This window comes from Canis lupus, chromosome 4 (genome assembly GCF_011100685.1).
Source record: "Canis lupus familiaris isolate Mischka breed German Shepherd chromosome 4, alternate assembly UU_Cfam_GSD_1.0, whole genome shotgun sequence".
NCBI classification, from domain to species: Eukaryota; Metazoa; Chordata; class Mammalia; order Carnivora; family Canidae; genus Canis; species Canis lupus.
In genome coordinates, this window is record NC_049225.1 from 74,002,977 (window position 1) to 74,020,504 (window position 17,528).

The 17,528-nt window shown below is 38.5% G+C and overlaps 2 protein-coding genes and 1 non-coding gene across 7 annotated transcripts in view; 1 reads left to right on the forward strand and 2 right to left on the reverse strand.

Moving 5' to 3' along the window:
- The window catches only part of LOC119871597, a 150,020-nt gene extending 132,549 nt beyond the window's left edge, over positions 1-17,471 (reverse strand). Inside the window, exons 1-2 of the mRNA XM_038535468.1 lie at positions 16,823-17,471; positions 15,881-16,112 (exon numbers count right to left, since the gene is read on the reverse strand). Coding sequence (XP_038391396.1) covers positions 15,881-16,112; positions 16,823-17,471 — 881 coding nt within the window. The remainder of the gene's footprint in view (positions 1-15,880; positions 16,113-16,822) is intronic.
- On the reverse strand, positions 2,453-2,556 carry LOC119871666. Its single transcript, XR_005358739.1, has one exon. It is a non-coding gene; the product is annotated as a U6 spliceosomal RNA (small nuclear RNA).
- Positions 17,076-17,528, forward strand: part of PRLR (prolactin receptor) — a 166,369-nt gene continuing 165,916 nt past the window's right edge. Inside the window, exon 1 of one of the 5 annotated variants that reach the window (XM_038535353.1) lies at positions 17,076-17,194. The gene's annotated coding sequence lies outside the window, so the exon portion shown is untranslated. The remainder of the gene's footprint in view (positions 17,195-17,528) is intronic. The other 4 variants (XM_038535347.1, XM_038535349.1, XM_038535352.1 and 1 more) reach the window with 4 other exon arrangements.

Genomic DNA, 17,528 nt, shown 5'->3' on the forward strand with positions numbered 1-17,528 from the left:
TTAAATTTATTAGTAGGTATTTTATTCTTCTTTTTCTTCCAAATTTTATTTAAGTTCCAGTTAGATAACATAGAGTGATTCATTTCAGGCATAGGATTTAGGGATTCGTCATTCACATCTATCAAATACTGATAGTTTTACTTCTTCTTTTCCAATCCTGATGCTTTTTATTTCTTTTTCTTGCCTAATTGTTGTGACTAAGATGTCCATACCATGTTGAATAAAAGTGGTAAGAGTGGGCATCCTCCACTTGTTCCTGATCTTAGAGGAAAAGCTTTCAGCTTTTCACCATTGAGGATGATATTAGCTGTGAGTGTGTCATATGTGATCTTTATTATATTGAGATACATTCCTTCTATATCCACTTTGTTGAGAGTTTTTATCATAAATGGATGCTAAATTTTGTCAAATGCTTTTTCTGTTTTTATTAAGATAATCATATGATTTTTATTCTTCATTTTGTTTATGTGGTGTATCATGTTGATTAATTTGCAGATATTGAATCACTCTTGCATCCCTGGAATAAATCCCACTTGATGATTGTGTGTGATACTTTTAACATATTGCTGAAATTCAGCTTGCTAATATTTTGTTGAACATTTTTGCATTTATATTCACCAGAGATATTGGCCTGTAGTTTTCTTTTTTTGTGGTGTCTTTGTCTGGTTTTGATATCAGGATAAAGCTGGTCTCATGAAATGAGTTTAGAAGTGCTCTTTCCTCTTCAATTTTTTGAAATAATTTGAAAAGGACAGATACTAACTCTTCTTTAAATGTTTGGCAGAATTTATCTATAATACTCTCTGGTCCTGGACTTTGGGTTTTTGAGAAACTTTTAAAGTGTCAATTCAGTTTCATTGCTTGGAATCAATCTTTTCAGATTTCCTGTTTCCTTGTCATTCAATCTTAGTAAGTTTTGTGTTTCTAGGAATTTATCCACTTCTACTTGATTTGCAATTTCTTGGTGTATAATTGTTCATAGTACTTTCTTATGATTTTTTCCTGTGGTATCAGTTGTAACATATCTTTCATTTTTAAATTTTATTTATTTGGGATCTTTTGCTTTCTCTCCTTGATGAGTCTGGAAAGAGGTTCATCATCTTCTTTTTATTTTTTAAAAGAACCACTTTTAGTTTCATTGATATTTTCTATTTCTTAAGTCTATTTCATTTATTTGTGCTATGATCTCTATTATTTTCTTCCTTCTATTAACTTTGGGTTTTGTTTGTTTGTTTTTGGTTTTTGTTTGTTTGTTTAGGTATAAAGTTTATTATTTGAGATTTTTCTTGTTTCTTGAGGTGGATCTGTATCACTATAAACTTTTTTCTTTAATTGTTTTTCCTACATCCCATAGATTTTGGAAAATTATGTTTCCATTTTCATTTGTCTCAAGGTATTTTTTTGTTTCCTTCTTCGATTTCTTCATTGATTTCCCCTTTGACTGCTTCATTGTGTGTTTAGAAGCATGTCGTTTATGCTCCACTTTTGTGTTTTTTCCAATTTTCATCTTGTAATTGATTGCTTTGTGGCCAGATAAGATGCTTGATCTGATTTTAATATTTTTGCATTTATTAAGACTTGTTTTGTGGTCAGACATGTGATCTATCCTGGAAAATGTTTCATATATACTTGAAAAGAATGTGTGTTTTTCAGTTTTTGGATGAAAGTCCTATGTATATTAAGTTCATCTAGTCTAATGTGTCATTTAAGGGCAATGTTTCCTTATTAATTCTCTGTCTGAATAATTGATCCATTGGTGTAAGTGGGGGGTTTTAAGTCCCCCACTACTAATTGTGTTACTATCAACTTCTCTTTTTATGTCTGTTAATATTTGCTTTATACATTTCAGTGCTCCTAATTTGGGTGCATTATTATGTATGAATGTTACAATCGCTTCTTGGATTGAGCCCTTTATCATTATGTAATACTCTTCTTTGTCTTGTTACAGTCTTTGTTTTAAAGTCTGATATTATTTGATATGATATTGCTATTGCTACATCAGCTTTCTTTATGTTTCCACTTACATGGAATATTCTTTTCTACCCCTTTAATCTCAGTCTATGTGTATTTCTAGATCTGAAGTGAGTCTGTTATAGGCAGCACAGAGATGGGCCTGGGGTTCTTCTATCCAATCACCCTATGTCTTTTGATTGCAGCATTTAGTTCATTTACATTTAAAGTAATTATTGATAGGTATATATTTATTGCCATTGTATTAAGTGTTTTTTGGTTGTTTTTGTAGTTCTCTGCTCCTTCCTTCTTCTCTTGGTTCCTTCCCTTGTGGTTTGATGGTTTTCTTTAGTGTTATGTTTGTTTATTGCTGTGTTTTTTGTGTCTCTATTATAGGTGTTTAGTTTGTGGTTATCATGATATATATATATATATATATATATATATATATATATATGGCAGTCTATTTTAGCTGATAGTCATTTAAGGTTAAATGCATTCTAGAAGTATGGAACCCTTCATGAATTTGCATGTCATCCTTGCACAGGGGCCATGCTAATCTTCTCTGTATCCTTGCAATTCCAAGTGAAAAATAGATCAGCAATTGTCAAAAATGACAACCCTGAGTGAAAAGTAAACTGTATTACAGGACCTAATATAAATTTAATTTATATATCTTATTTTAATTTAATAATTATAATATGTACATTAAATCACTGTATTGAAGTGCAACATTTTATAAAACAGTATTTACCCTTACCACCTGCAGTACACTTCTTTTCTCTCTCTTTATTGCTGGTGGTCATTAAATTAATTTCATGACCTGCTAAGTGGGTCACAATGCACAATTTAAAATATCTGATCTAGATCATGAATTCATTCAACAAGTATTTATTCAACACTAACACGCACCAGGTTGCCAGGTATTGTTCTAAGTTCAGCAGAGAACTAAATAGACAAGAATTCTTGACCCCATAGAGCTTACATTCTGGAATTGGGAATACACACACACACGCACACACACACACACGTGTTATATATAATTTGTGATACATATGATATATCTCTATAAACTATATTGTATGTCACATTGTATAGCAGATATTATCAGTGCCCTACCCATAATCCTGAATATATCATATCATATCATATCATATATCATCATATCATATCATGTCATATCATCACTTTGGTGTGCTTTCTCCTATTCCAGGAGTCAAGATCTGCATGTCTTTGCCATGAGACTCTTCCCAAAGTCAAAGAAGGCTAATTTGCCCACCTTGAGGAGAAGCAAAAATTAGTACTCCATCCCCAAGATGCCTACAGCCAATGACTAATGGAAGTTGGTGTAAAAATAGCCCAGCTTCTTCTCCACCTGAGTGAGTAACTTTAGAGCACCTCCTAAGAAACCACTTATACTTGAATTCTTGGCATGAAGTCTACTTCTGGGGTAACTCAAATTATAAAAGATGATACATTTTATGATAAAACACAAATAGGAAAAGAAGTGAGAGAGGGCCATGGGGGAGAGAATTTTAAATGGGAAGATCTGGGAAGGCCTCACTGATAGGAAATAAGCCCCATTTGAGGAACAGCCTGATGCAGTAGGGGAGAAAGATATGTGGATATGGAAGACAAAGGATGCTTTAGGGAAGGGAAGCATTAAGTGTAAAGACCCAGAAGCAAGAGTAAGTAGACCAGTGCAATGGAATAAATGTTTGTATCATCCCAAATTCATATGTCGAAGCCTTAATCTCCAATATGATGGTATTTGGAGATGGGCTTTTGGGAGGTAAGTAGGTTTAAATGAAGTCATAAAAATGAATCCCACAGGATGAGATTAGTGACCTTATAATGAAAGGAAGGGAATCAATGCTCTTTCTGCCATGTAGGGATACAGCAAGAAGGTAGCCATCATTTATGAATGAGGAGGAGAGCTGTGACCAGAGCTCTCCCACATGCTGACACCCTGATCTCAGACATCCAGCTTCCAGAACCAGGAGGGATAAATTGCTGTTTAAGCCACCTATCATATCTATATATTCCTTTAAAGCTGCTCTGACAGCAGAAAAAGACAGGAGATTCATGGAGGAGATCTGAGATATAAGAGGCATATATAAGTAGACACTTTTAGCCTCACCATTTTGTTCTCTGACCATATAATACTGATTGAGGGTTGTGTATCTTGGAAACCTGATTCAAAAGTATACCATGTTATTTAAAGTCAGGAAATGTGGTAATAGCAAGCAGAGAGAGAAGCTGACAGAGGTGTCAGGGGTTGTGTGTGAACATTTCAGAACTTCTACCAACATTCATATAGGGGATTTTTTTTTAATTAAGCTTTCTAAAAATAAAAAATAAAGTAAGCTTTCTATATTGACTTGCATGGTTTCCCATTATTGATTAAATCTTACTGCCAGGCTTCAGGGACGCCTTGAGTGCTTTCATATTCCCAAGTCATTAGCTTATTCAGGCCTTTTCATTGGCTGCTTACAGCACAATGCAATTGTCTTTTGGCATCTGTTTTCTCATTCTAAAAAATGGCTCTAGCAGCCTTGACCACCACTGATACCGTCATACCTGTTTGGTAATCACTTACCTATTCCCTTAAGGAAGGGAAGGGATCAAAAGAACAGTAAGAGAATAAAGGGGATTGAGAAATAATTTGGGGGTTTTTATGATGAGAAAAGACTTATACTTTTTTTTTTTTACAGTCACATTTTAGAGAAGGGAATCCCTTGTATGCTAACTCAGAGAACCAAGCCAAAACAAACAGAGAACCCATCTTTGCTTAAACTCTTTCAGTGATGGAAACCTCACTGCTTTGCAAAATGGTCATTCCAATTCTCAGGCCCCATTGATTATATTAAAAGTTCCCCATTATTTTGAATTAAACTCCAAAAAACTTTCTAAGCAACTCAGAAGTATCTCTTTCATATGGCAATCCTTTGTATGATTGAATAAAACCAACCCACTTGCCTCATTTTCCTCTGCCAAACATTATCAGATCCGTAAGACATTTCATATGCGATCACAAGCACTCGAACATAACTTGGATGATTGACTTGCCAACAATTATACTAATCATAAACATAAAAGCACACCCGATCCTGTTCTAAGTGCTTTAGTTCAATTACCTCATTTTAATACTCAAGCAGTTCTGTTAGGTAAGTACAGTTATTATTCCTTTTATAGATGATGACAATATGAAACATAGAAGTTAAATAATTTGCCTAATTACATATAGTCAGTAAGTTGTGGTGTCACACACTCAAACTTGCTAGTTTGACTCTGGAGCTCATATTATTCATTCATTCTGTTCTACTACGTGTCAGAAGTTCAGAGATAACAGAAGTAAAATGAATGAATCACTGAAGTAGCTCTTAGTAAAATTAATTGTGCACACACCAAAAAGACAATTTGCAAACCAGGAGCACTCAAACCAAAACATGGTAAGAGGCTCAGGGATATATATTGTTATAAAGTGGCTTATACCATGAGAAAGCATTGATTTTATTCTTTACAGTGATTGGTTATAGTATTAGAGTTTCCTTTATTGGTCAATGGCTACCTCATATCAATCTTGAGAAGCAGTTTAAGTTTTGCTTATGATTTTTAGGGGCACAAGCAAAAAATGACCCAGATCAAGTTAGTCTTGAAAAAAATAAGCTAAATTAAGTTTTATTTGTATGACTTAACTGGCTTTGTCTACTCAGGGAATTTTCAAGGCAAGTATCTGTTTTTTTATCTTAACACACCCATCCACTAACAAACCCATGGTTAGCTGGTATGAGTCCAGACTAAGACTCAGACCTTCTAAGTCCTAGTACAATGCTCTCTTCACCATGCCACATTATCCTGAGTGTGGATGGAATGCCCATGGGAGAAGGTAGGGGAGGGGGAACTAGGTACAGAATTCCCAAATCTGAATCTTCAGAAGAACTGGATATTCGTTGATTTTTCATTTCTGTTACCAAAAATAACCTTCCTTATTTCTGAATTTAGTCAGGAAAATGCACATTGGCAAAGACAAAAAGGTAGTCTTGCTCTAGAAAAGACTTGTAAGATTCTCCCTAATTCTCACACCTTCAGCCCCAGTGAAGACAAAGATCAGGGAAGTCTTCACTGGAACCAGGAAGGAAGCAGTGGCCTCCAGCTACAGATCCTTGTCACCTGAGGCTGCTGAGATGGTGAAAAGTCAGTGGTGAAAGCTTCCTTTGTGTGCCATTTTCCTTCTTCCTCAAAAAGGTAAGAGGTGGAATAAGGAGAAAGGGATGGTCTTAGCTTATAAAGCTGATTCTGAAAGATTTCATCAACAAAGTGAACTCTCAGGAAGGGCTCATGAAGCGAAATCTCAGAGACAGGAACCAAAGAAGGAGAAAGAGATGACAACTGTCAATAGCATTATCAATTGTCAATAGCATGGCAGCAGGCAGGGTGATCTACTCAACATGAAAGTCAGCTCATGCCATGTTGCTCAATGCCCCAGTGACTTTCCTCTTCCCTCCCAAAAGGAGACTTCTTTCAGAAAGACACCTCAGAGTCCTCATTTAGAACTCTGCTCGATTTTCTACCCCACTTCTCTGCTTTGTTTTACTTCTCAGCATATACCACTCCCTGACATACGGTTTGTTTTTAGTCTCTCCTCTCCCCAACTCCAGAATATAATACCATGGAAGACATCTCAGACTGAATCTAATTTTTTTCCTGTCATAATCCAGCATCTAAAACTGAAACTCGTAATGGTTGATGGATGGATGAATGAATGAATGAAAAAACTGAATGAACAAAACTAGGAGGAAAAAAGAAAGCAGATAGGTAAAGATAATAACAAAAAGATGAATAATTTCAGTTGTAAGGAGACCTGAAAATGAGATTTGTAACCCAAATATGGACAGGAAGATGGGGTAAGATGAGCAGAACTGGTAGGTCCTTAAGAATGTTTAAAAAAATAGGAATGTTCATCTTGTCTGCAAATCAACCAAAGGTCTATTTTAATAGCTCTTTCTCTCCAATCCCACACACACAAAAATGGTTCCAAGAGCTTTTATTTAGTGAGCCGGACATATGATCTGTATTAGTTCCAGTCTTCACAATGACCCTGAGAGTAAGGAATTATTTTATTATTCCTACTTTGCAGAGGAAAGTGGGGGGAAAAGTCAAGCAATTTACTCACAATAGCCAAAAGTTGAACTCCACTCAAATGGCCATCAGCAGATGAATGGATAAACAAAATGTTGCATGTTATTCAGCCATAAAAAGGAATGAAACAATGATACATGGATAACCCTAAAAAAAAAAGGTGTGCTATGTGAAAAAAGCTAAAATGTCACATATTGTGTGATTCCATTAATATGAAACAAAAGGAATAAGTAAATCTATAGAAACAGCAGATTGGCTCCCAAGGACTGGGAGGAGGGGGACGTGTGCTTAATGGTTGTATATGGGTTCTCCTTTGGAGGTGATAAAACTTTTGGGAAGTAGACATAGGTAATGGTTGCACACCATTGTGAATATAAAAAATGACACTATTGTACACTTCAGAATAGTTGATTTATGTTCACCTCAAAAACTAAATTAAATTAAATTAAATTGTTAGCAGTTTGCACAGAGCTAAAATGAGTTCCTCAAGTTTAAATGAAAGGACACCAAACAGCAATAAGAAAGCATATGAAAGTATAAAACTCATTAGTAAAAACAAATATGCGGACAAATACACAATACTGTAATACTGTAATGGTGGTACATAAATCATTTTTTATTTTAATACAAAAGGTTAGAGAATAGTATTAAGAATAATGATAATTACAAATATTTGATAATGGATACACACTATAAAAAGATATAAATAGTCACAATAAAGCATATAGGGGGAGGTCAAACTGTAGAGTTTTATGTACTATAGAAGTAATGTTATCTGTTTAAAACAGACTCATAAACATAAAATGTTTTGGTAAGCCTCATGGTAACCACAAAAAAATCTATAAAAGATAATCAAAGAGACAGAAGTTAAAAGAGTATTACTACAAAAAAAAATCAACAAAATTCAAAGGAAAGAAACCAAGAGAGAAAATGAGGCACAAAAGAGCTACAAGACAGACAAAAATAATTAGGAAAATGTCAATAGTAAATCCTTTCATATCAATAATTACTTTAACATAAATGGATAAACTCTTCAATCAATCTTTTTTTTAAAAAAAAAAAGAAAGAACCAACTATATGCTATCTACAACAGATTTACTTTACAGTTGAGGACAAACAGATTAAAAGTGAAGGGATGATAAAGATTGATAAAGATATTCCATACAAATGGTAAAAAAAAAAAAAGCACAGAGATGGCCATGCTTATATCAGACAAAATAGACTACAAGTAAAAAATTGTCCCTAGAGGCAAAGAAGGACATTATGTAATGATAAAAGGATAAATTCATCAAGAAGATATAACAATTTTGAATATATAATCACATGACAACAGAGCACCTAAATATATAAAGCGAATGTTGACAGATCTGAAGGGAGACATAGATGGTAACACAATATTAGTAAAAGACATAATAACCCACTTTCAATTATGGAGAGAATATCCAGACAGAATAGTACTAAGGAAATAGAGAACTAGACAACACTATAGCCCAAATGAACCTAACAGAAATATATAGAACATTCCATTCAATAGCAGTAAAATACACATTCTCTTCAAGCACACATGGGATTCTTCAGGAAAGAGCATATGTTAGGTCACAAAACTAGTCTTAATTTCAATTTTAAGAATACCAAAATCATACCAAATATCTTTTCAAAAACACAATGAGATGTATCTAAGAATCAATAATAGGAGGAAAACTAGAAATTCACAAATAAGTGGAAATTAAGTAACACACTCTTGAACAACGATTGGGTCAAAGATGATATCAAAAGAGAGACCAGAAAAGGACTTTAAGACAAATGAAAATAAAAGTATAACATACAAAAATTTATGAGATGCAGCAAAAGGAGAGCTAGAAGGGAAGTTTATGGTGATAAACCTGCATTAAAGAAGATAAAAAAAAAAAGAAAGAAAGAAAGAAAAAAGAAAGAAAGAAAGAAAGAAAGAAAGAAAGAAAGAAAGAAAGAAAGAAAACCAACCTTAAATCTCAAGGAACTAGAAAAAGAAGAAGAAAACTAAGCCCAGAGTTAACATAAGTAATAAATAATGGAGAATAAAGAAAAAAAATGATGAGATAAAGAACAGAAAAACAAATAGAAAAAATCAACAAAATCAAGTTTGTTTGTTTTTTTTTAAATAAAACAGACAAACCTTTAGCTGGACTATGAAAAAAGAGAGAGAAGAATTAAATGAGTTAATATTATAAATGAAAGGGGGAAATATTACCTGACACAAGGGAAGTAAAAAGGATCCCAAGGGACTACACAGAGAATGTTTGTGTGCTGTTGGTAGGAATGCAAAATAGTGTAGCTGCTTACAGAAAATAGTATGAAGGTTCCTCAAAAAATTCAAGATAGAACTAACATATGATCCCAGCAATCCCACTTTGGGTATCTGTCTCAAAAATTGATATGAGGGTCTTGAAGAGGTATCTATGCAGTATTGTAGTCACAATAGCCAAGATACGGGAACAACCTAATATTCATGGACAGATGAATGCATAAAGAAAATGTAATGTAGTATGTACATACAGTGGGATATTATATAGCCTTTAAAAAAGGAAATCCTGCAATATGCAAGAACATGGATGAACCTAGAGGACATGATGCTAAGGGACATAACCCAGTCACAGAAAGACAAATACTGCATGATTCTATTTATATTTGGTATCTAAAATAGTAAACTCATAGGGATGCCTGGGTGGTTCAGTAAGTTAAGCATCTGACTCTTGATTTTGCATCAGACCATGATCTCAGGGTTCTGGGAGCCAGCCCTGCATTTGGGGTCTGGGATCTGTGGGGAATCTGCTTGTGATTCTCTACCTCTCTCTCTGCTCCCCCCCACCTCACACATGCATGCAGGTGTGTGTGCATGCTCTCTCTCTCTCTCTCATAAATAAATCTTAAAAAAAAAAAGTCAAACTCATAAAACCAGAGACTAGAAGACTAGAATGGTAGTTTCCAGGAGCTGGAGGGAGGAGAAAATGCGCTGTCATTGTTAAAAGGGTGTGAAGTTTCAGTTCTGCAAAGTGAATAAGTTCCAGGAGAGCTGCTGTGTAACATTGGGTCTATAGTTAGCAATATTGGATAGTACACTTAAAATTTTGTTAAGAGGGTAGATCTCACGTTAAGTGCTCTTACTACAACTTAAAATACAATAAAACAAATATTCACCATGTATCAGAAACATAATCGGAAATGTATCTGGCAGCATGTTCCCAATCATATGATTTCTCAGTTTTACAATCTGGGAAGTGGAATTTGTAACATCTGGCTGTCCCTACATCTCCCTCCATCCCTTCCCCAAAACACATGTAAGATAGAGATGGAGAAAGCATATAAGCCAGTCAATTTTTCCCCCGGTACCAATTAGGCACTTCCAGAGAACACTCACGTTACTGTCACTTGGGCTTTATGAACTCTATCTAGCCCTGAAGCAGCAGATCTTATCAAAATACAAAGTCAGATTCAGAAGGTGAGGGTTGAGCCTGAGATTCTGCATTCCTAATAAGCTCCCAGGTGATGATGCCAATGCAGCTGGTCTAAGGACCACACTTTGGGTGGCAAGATGCATATGTAATAGCCTAAAGACACCCTTGCACCTCTTTCAGACTCTTAACAGCCATCGCATTCTATTCAGCATTCTCAGTTTCCCTCCTTGAGGTTAGGAGATACAGATTTTCATCAGTCAACAGACCAGCTCTCTTAGCATCTTCCACATGGAGAAAAAAATTTCCATTCCCATGTTCATAAACACTCATTGTACTTAGCCTGAATGCTTATCAACTAGTAAGGGTTTCCTTGGAAGGAAGGAAACATTGTCTAATAATAGTAGTGCCTTTTATTTACACATGGTTTATAATTTACCAAATGCATGTACACATGTCAGCTCATATCAGCCTCACAATGATGCTCAGAGGTAGAACAGAGGAGTGTATTACAAACCCACTTGATAGAAGCAAGCAGATAGAAGCAAGCAACCACCTTCTGAGTTGGAGTGATCAGAGAAAGGTTTCAGAAGAAAGTAACTTTGAATATGAAGATCAGGAAGGGATACAGTTTTGAGTAGGTGAGAAAATTAATATTTATAATATTTATAAATGAAAAATATTATACTTAATGTGCATAATTCACATATTATATTAAATATAATAATATGTTAATTGTTGCTTACTTATATTTTATTTAGATATATTATAATTGAATATTAATTATATTAATGCCAAGAAGGGAAGATGGGATTCAAACACACTGTAAAGATTTATTGAACTACTACTCCCAAAACCAGTAAGATCAGCAGGAGCAAAGACCTTTAACTTCAATCTAATCTAATCAGATTCAACAGGGAAACATTTGAGTTTCACACGGACGAGGCTGGTGAGAGGGAGGCCATCCAGCAGGGAAGCTATGGAAGAAAAGAAATGAGAAATGATGAAGGCATGACCTGGAATATTAACAGTGGAAAGGGATAAAAAGATATTTGTGCTTTACTGAGTGTAGTTGTGACAGAAGGAATATTAACAGTTGAAGCCATCAGGATAAGCTTTTATATCTCAAGGACCATAAAAATGTGCATACTCTTTGGCTTAATTATGTCTCACTGGGATCTTAGGCGAAGGAAATAAGTCCCCCAAAGGCAAAGTTGCTTTCCACAGACATGTCCCCTGTAGTATTATTTATAACAGTATAAGTTTGGGAATAACTGAAATGTTCATAAGACGGTATGATTAAGTAAATTATTGTACAATAAAAGTGAAATGACATAGTAAGATTCAAGAAAAATTTGAGGAATAGTTTTAAAAGATCTAAATAAACACAGAGACATAATTCCTGGGTGGAAGAACTAATGTTTCAAATGCTATACATTTTTTCAAATTAATAAATAAATGCAATGTCATGCCAAAGAATTTTTTTTTTAATTTGAACAAATTGATTCTAAAACTTTATGAAAAAATAAATAGGGATAGCCTGAGTGGCTCAGTGGTTGAGTGTCTGCCTTCGGCTCAGGGCATGATCCTGTGTCCGGGGAATGAGTCCCACATTGGGCTCCCTGTGGGGAGCCTGCTTCTCCCTCTGCCTATGTCTCTGCCTCTCTCTATGTGTCTCTCATGAATAAATAAATAAAATCCTTAAAAAAAAAGAAAGAAAAAAGAAATATATTGGGCACCTGGGTGGGTCAGTTGGTTAAGCATCTGCCTTTGGCTCAGATCATGATTCCAGGGTCCTAGGATCCAGCAGCCCCTCATTTAGCTCCCTGTTAGTTAAGATGGTAAATTCAAATATATCTATATCTATCTATCTATAGATAGATATCTTTCCCACTATCTATAGATACAGATATATATATCATATTTATCAAGAACATTTTAAGAGGAAAGACTGTGATAAAGTATTTGCACTAATAGGAATATAATATGCTATTTTTACAATAGCTATCAAAATCATGCATTATTGGCATGCAAATCGGTATGTCAAACAAGACAGAGTAGTGCCAAGAATACATAGAAATATATATGTAAATGTAATGTATTATATTGACATTAGAAATCATTGGAGAAATCATAGATTTTTCAATAAAGAGTGATGGAATCATTGATAATGCATTCAGAAGAAAATTAATATTTATAATATTTATAAATGAAAATATACTTAATGTGTATAATTCACATATTATATTCAATATAAGAATATGTAATGTGTTAATGTGTTGCTTCTATTTTATTTAAATATATAATTGAATATTATATTAATATATGGTGGTATTTATAATATTTATAAATGCAATAAATTTAATATCTATATATTTAAAAATAATTCCTAGGATAATTAAAGATCTCTTTTTTAAAAATTAGCAATGTTAGAAGCAGAGAAGCAATACCGAAAACCCAGAGCCTTAGCAGAATATAGTGGACAGATTTGACTAGATGAAAACACAAAACTTAGGTGCAGTGACATAGTCTCTAAACAAAATCAAGAGAAATAGGGCAGAGAAATGTTTACAATAGTTTTCACTAGGTGTTAATATAATGTATAATAGTTACAGAGACCTCAAAGATTATATTTAAAACACCAGAAGAAAAATAGGCACAGGATTGAACAACTACAGCATAAGAAAAAAATTCAAATAATAAACATATGGACTCAACCTCCTAAGAGGTCAGGAGACTGTGAATTAGAACAACAAGACACCATATTTCACTTACCAGACTGGCAAAAATCAGATTGATAAACCCAGTGGGGGCAAGAATGTGAGAGAACGTCCTAGGCAGGACTGTATGTTAGTAGGAGTGTGTATTGCTAAATACTTTGGGAATATTTACCTACCTTAGGACTCACTTCTCGGACTTCTAAGACTTTCTTCCATAACATTTTTGGAGAGCAATTTGGCAGTGATCTATCAAAAGTTTCGTTCTCATTCCCACTGACCCAACAATGCCATTTCTAACGGTCTATCCTAAGGTACGTGCACAGATAATCATGGCAACACTTTTTACAATAAAAAGTTGAAGTTACCAAATATCTAACAATGGAAGAATAGTAGAATAAATTACAAACTACGCAGCCATTAAAAAGAATGAGTTGTTTATAGCTAGTAATCTAGAATATGTAATTGCACTACACTTTAAAAAGACAGGTCACAGAAATTATTACATTTTTAGTTTAAAAAAATTTGCATGTGCTTATGGAGACATGAGGATATATGTGATAGCTATGCACCAATCTCTTCATGGTGGTCACCTCCAGAGATGAAATCAGAGAAAAGGAGGAGGGTGTGTGATTTGGGAAGGATATATCTGACTTTTTAGATATATAGTTTTGTTTTTTTTTTAACAGTGCTCTGATGGGGTGCCTGGGTGGCTCCGTCGGTTAAGTGTCTGCCTTCAGCTCAGGTCATGATCCCAGAGGCCTGGGATCAAGCCCTGCATGGGGCTCCCTGCTCAGTGGGGAGTCTGCTTCATGCTCATTCTCTCTCAAATAAACAAATACAAATTAAAAAAAAAAAAAACAGTGAAAGTGCTTTTTTTTACTACGGTTATTTTTAGCATTTTTCTTTTTCTTTCTTCTTTTAAATTTTTTTTATTTTTAAGAAAGGAATATAGTCCTTGAAGAAGAAAGATGAAGAACCAAAGGCAAAACTGTTCCCATCCAGGAAGGAGGAGAAAGAAGAGAAGCGTGACAAAAGGCAAGACAGAGAGGTCATGGCCAACAAGGGTGTGGGGAGGTAGGGGCTGAGAACCAAGGAAGACAGCTTCAGGAGGACGAAGGGAGGGAGGGGGGCAGGGCACTGCAGAGAGGCCCAGATGATACCCCTCAGAGAGCAGGGGATGAGTAGCATGCTGTGTTGGAAGCCGGGGTGCACACGCGGATTTGGCAGTCCTTTTCTACCCTGCCTGTGTATCTCTAGAGAAACAGAGAATCAAGGCCTCACCCTAAACCTCCTGCATTAGAAGCTCTTCGAGTGACACCCAGACCCAGTGGCTCTGAAACACTCCTCAGACGATTGCGGTGGTGTGCGGCCAAGGTAGCGAACCACTGGTGGAAGGCATGGAAGGTGTGATGAGTCAGGGAAGCTGAGGACTGTAGCTCATTCTTTCCCACTAAGTTTGACAGCTGCAGACTGGCGTGAACTAGATTAACAAAAGTTATCAGAACTTGGTAAAGCCCCTAAAGGGTTACCAGCATCAAGGCAGATATGAGCATGTTGTAGGCTTAGATGAAAAAGCCCACAGGGAGAAGAGATTAAATATTCTAAGAAGGTGGTAAAAAAGAGGAAAGGGGGGAAAAAAAGAACTTAATATTTCTAGGCTTTCTGTTATTTGCCAGGCGTTTTACATATGCTATCACCATTAATATTATTATTATTTCTTTTCCTGGTGATTAATAACCACCATTATTATTACTTTTGAGGCATACAGTACTGCATCCTAGTTACAGGGAGGCAACTGAAGCCAGGTGAATGGCAGGGACTCAAACCCAGGCCCAAAGCCTTCAGCTACGGAGCAGGGTGTTGGAGGCATTGGAGGGGTAGGGCCCAGGACTCAGCCTGAGGAAGGAGCGGTTTGGAGGAAACGCAGAGCAGGTCCACATCTGTGTCATCTCAGATGGAGACAAGACAAGGCCTGAGCGTGTTAGTGCAGAGACGAGGAGGAGGCAGGGGCGACCAGCGGGGGCGCAGGGAGTAGAGACCCAGGCTGAGGACGGGCTTCCTGCATCATCTGAGGAAGGCTGAAGCCAGGTGATTCCCTAACAGTGAACGCTGGTGGCTTAGGGACAGTACCTGCGCACCGCACCACAGAGCAGAAAGCCAGCCTTGCCCTTCTCTCCCAAGTGAGATGATGCATTAGTCACTCAACAACCCATCTGTCACCTGCTGGAAGCCGGGAGCACAGGTGAGCTGAGCTGCCTGCAGCTGACACCACCCACGAGGTGGGACAGCGGGGTCCCTACCTTCCAAGAGCTGCCAGTCTGCACTTACCCAGAGTGCTATTTTTCTCACCAGCGATTCACGTTGCCTGCCTAGAACAGCTCCAAGAAAACTGAGTAATCCTTGCAAAGGTCATACAGAAATCTTCTGTCATTGAAGATCTCATGTCACCCAGTGGTTCGGGGAAATAAATAGGAGTTTTGCATACTTTTGTGGCCGCCAGAGCCAAGGCAAATGTACCTGGCTGATCACCAGAAGCAGGTGACCGCTGTGCGTGAAAGACGCATCTCCCTCTAGACGCGGAGAACCAGATGGAGCCTAGGGCCCTGCTGCTCAACAGGAATGGTCAGGTTGACCTACCTGGGGGTCTCTAGTCCAGAAGGATCACCAGAGCATCCTGGGATTTCTAACGTCTTCCTGCATCCTGGCAAGTGGCCGCCAATGAATATCACTCGCCAGTAATTCCGGGATGGTAGCAAAAGTGGCCTCAAAGGAGGAAAGCCCAGAGTTCCAGTAACTTCTGGTTTTGAAACTTGAGAGGCTCCCTTTAGAATATCTCCTTGATACTCCTCCGGGGTTCTGAAACCATCGGCTGCAGTATTAATCAATGGCATCAAACACACAGCAGCAACTTACTAATTGAGGGATAACTATTTGATTCAGGGCAGTTGCTATCTGTTTCAGGACTTTCTGGCAAGAGAAAAAGGTAGCGGTTGCGCACAGTTTTGTTATTACCAAATTTAAAAAAAAATTTTAAAAAACCCTGTTAGAAAAAAAAATAAATTCTTACATGTGCGGGGAAAAAAATAACAAAAATGTGGCCCTACACCCCTGTATCTTGGTATATATACTCCGTGTGCGGCGTAAAATAAACACGGCCCCCTGGACATTTGGGGTTTGGGGGATCGAAAAGAAAGTGAAACCCTGCTTAGGTCACTGACTGTTTATTTTCTTTTCCCTTTTTCACTCTGACCCCTCCTTCTAGTCGGGGAAGGCGAGATTCACCTCCCCCCATCCCAGCCCCCCCCCCCCCCCGCCCCATCAAATGTTGCCAGGGGCCTGTTATCCAGAAAGGCGGAAAGAAATGGGACACATCTCGACTGCGAGGAGGAATGCCATCTTCGAGGTCATTCGATGTGTTCCGCTTATTACTGTTTAGCCCGTGGTATAGGCCGGTGCAGCCTCAGTGGGAGGCGTGCGGCCCTCGTCTCGCACCCCCACCCCCCATCTGGAATAATCGGTCATTTCCTCTCTGCGCCCTGGCTGATGCCTGCTCCCCCCCGCCCCAAGCACCTCCCTCACCTCGCAAAACTGGCAGGCTCTGGACATTCGCCTGCTGCAGAAAATCACTGTTTTGCCTCCAGCAAGGAACATGAAGGTTGCAACACTGGCTCCTCCTCCAATGAAGAAAGAGTGAACAAGTGCACCGAGTTGAGCCGCTTCCCACGCAGCCACGGCCGGGGACCCGAGGTCCCGCGCCGCCCGGCGCCCGGGCTTCCCCGCCCCGCCCCGCCCCGCCCCTCCCCGCCCCGCCCCCGCCGTCTCGCAGGAGCCGCTCCGTCCCTCCGGACCTTACCCGCTGTCGGCGGCGCGGCCCCGCGCGCTCGGCGGATCCCCGCGTCCCAGCGCGGCAGCGCCCACGGACCGACCGGCCGACGTGGCTCCCGGGCCCAAGTGAGTAGCGCGGCGGCCCGCGGGCTGGAGGCGGGAGAGCGGCCGGGGCAGCGCGCGCGCGGCGCGGGGGCTCGCGGGGTCGAGGCCGGGGCTGCGGCCCCGGGGGGCTCCCGGACGCGGCGCGAGGCGGCGGCGCAGGTGCAGGCGCAGGTGCAGGTGCAGGCGCGAGAGCCGGGCGTCCCCTCGGGGCGACGCTGAGAAGGCGCCCCCTCCCCTCCCCTCCCGGCCGCACGCGTGGGGCTTCCCCCCCCCTTTTTTTTTCTTTTTTAAAAGGCATCTTGAGATGCGCCCCGGAGACGCAGTGTCGGCGCGACCGGGGGATCCTCGCAATGGC